The sequence below is a fragment of the Palaemon carinicauda genome, chromosome 9 (genome assembly GCF_036898095.1).
Source record: "Palaemon carinicauda isolate YSFRI2023 chromosome 9, ASM3689809v2, whole genome shotgun sequence".
In the NCBI taxonomy this organism is placed as follows: Eukaryota; Metazoa; Arthropoda; class Malacostraca; order Decapoda; family Palaemonidae; genus Palaemon; species Palaemon carinicauda.
Window position 1 is genome coordinate 105,141,770 of NC_090733.1, and position 2,500 is coordinate 105,144,269.

General features: G+C 32.2%; 1 protein-coding gene across 2 annotated transcripts in view; it reads left to right on the forward strand.

The window, feature by feature from the left end:
* LOC137647039 (uncharacterized) overlaps positions 1–2,500 on the forward strand; it is an 18,312-nt gene that overhangs the window by 9,280 nt on the left and 6,532 nt on the right. For both annotated transcript variants that reach the window (XM_068380174.1, XM_068380175.1), the window contains one exon: positions 2,080–2,118. In XM_068380174.1, the coding sequence (XP_068236275.1) occupies positions 2,080–2,118 (39 nt within the window). The remainder of the gene's footprint in view (positions 1–2,079; positions 2,119–2,500) is intronic.

Sequence of the window (2,500 nt, forward strand, 5' to 3'; positions counted from 1 at the left end):
TTTGGTTACTAGCCGTGCAGTAAGGGTGTGACAGGGTCTCCTGAATCCGTCGAGATACTACCACTAGAGTGTTATTGGGTTCTTTGACTGGCCAGACAGTACTACATTGGATTCCTCTGGTTACGGCTCATTTTCCTTTTGCCTACACATACACCGAATAGTCTGGCTCATTCTTTCCACATTCTCCTCTGTCCTCATACACCCGACAACACTGAGGTTACCAAACAATTCTTCTTTGCTCAAGGGGTTAACTTCTGCAATGTAATTGTTCAGTAGCTACTTCCCTCTTGGTAAGGGTTTAAGAGAGACTTTAGCTATGGTAAGCAGCTCTCCTAGGAGAATGACACTCCATAATCAAACCATTGTTCTCTAATCTTTGGTAGTGCCATAGCCTGTACCATAGTCATCCACGGTCTTGGGGTAGAGTTATCTTGCTTGAGGGTACATTCGGGCACACTATTCTATCTTATTTCTCTCCTTGTTTTTAATGTTTATATAAGGAAGATCTATTTCAATGTTGTTACTATTCTTAAGATATCTTAATTTACTTGTTCATTACATCTCTTGTAGTTTATTTATTTCCTTTCCTCACTGGGCTATTTTTCCTTGTTGGAGCCCTTGGGCTTAGAGCATCCTGCTTTTTCAATTGGGGTTGTAGCTTGGCTAGTAATAATAATAATAATAATAATAATAATAATAATAATAATAATAATAATAATAACTGTACTTTCAATTACCATGAAAATAAATATTGTCTTCATCAAGCTTGGCTTGACAGTGAAACTTAAAACATGAATTATATAGATAATGATTACAGCCTTCGTTACATGATCAGTATTATAAATACTTCCATCAGTAAGGACGTCGTGTTTACCCTCCGAAGATGCTGTACTGGAATGGGTCATAATTTACGACACTGAAGCGGAGAGATATAAGGTTTTTCTGTACTGTCATGGAAAACGACTTGCTGTTATTATTATTAAACCGAAAATTAGTGATTAGGAGAGGAAAGAGCTTATGATGTAACGAAAAAGAAGGGTATATATACAGTATATATATATATATATATATATATATATATATATATATATATATATATATATATATATATACTAAGTATGCATATATACCGTACGTTTGTATTATGTAAGCGTGCATATAATTAAGACCCAACGAAGTACACAAAATAGAGGACAACACATTACAAGAAAATCTAAGATGAAACCAATGCCATTCGCTCTCCGTCCGTCACGGATTACATCATCCCACCATCGTCTGGAGATGTAAGCCGCGTTCACTCAAGCTCGCCACTGAGGTCTGACCACAGCATTAAAAACACAACTATACTATCATTACCGTTTTGCTATTAATCATAAGAAACTCAGTCCCTTCAGATGACTGTCAAACTCAATCTCAAGAGGTGCCTGCCATAATTGGGTCCTTTATTCACTCTCATGAGTATACTAACATTGCAAGAGAATAAAATTTGTAAATAAATGCATGGAGACTTGCAAAAGTTGGATTTCTTTTAAATAAATGTTTTGATCCATTTACGTCGAAGGTTCTCATTTCACTATTTTTTATTTACTGTCATAGATACACGATTAAACTTGGGTAAATAAAAATGAAATAATTGTAAATAAAAGCTTGCAAACATTGGATTTATGAATACATGTTTTGACCCATTTGCTTTTATGTCAAAGGTTTTTATCTAACTATTTTTTATATTTATTCTTATGGATACACGATCGAACATAGCTAGATAAAATAAATTGTAAATAAATACATGCAAAGGTTGGATTTATGAATAAACATTTTGATAATTTTGTGCCTACGTCAAAGGTTCTTATTTCACAAGTTTTTTTTTTTTAGCTTTAAGGGAAGTATTTTTTCTCATCTTTCTGTGCAACACAATATTAATAAGGTATTTTTTCCTCTTTTTTTTGTTTTTGGAAATAAAAATTTTCATGAAAGCAGTTTTAACATAATTTCATAATAAAGATTTAATATTTATCTTCCCAGCTACAAGTGCTAACAAAAAATTCAAATAATGAAATCCTTTTTCTCTTTTCAAACCAGGTGGTGCATACAACCGACTAACGAATTCACCATCAATACGTAAGAATCTATAATGTTTTTTTATATGTATAATATTTTACACTGATTACTTCACACTCACCAATGGAAATAGTGAAATCTGTTTGAGTACCCTCTACTAATATCTAATATTTAGATTTTGAAAGAATATAGCCATTTATTGTAATAAAAAATTATTATATTTGTATTCAAATTTAGTCTGAAAAAATTAATTTTTCAACAAACAATATTCGGAATTTCCCACGCAACTACTTTTCAGAAAAGCTGATGAAAATGTATCATGCACAGAATATTTGAAATACGATGATCATTTGACACTTTTATATATACATTTGTCCCAAAATTTTCGAATTCATATTTACCTCGACCTTTTCTGAAAATATGCAAGAGACGGTGCCAAAAA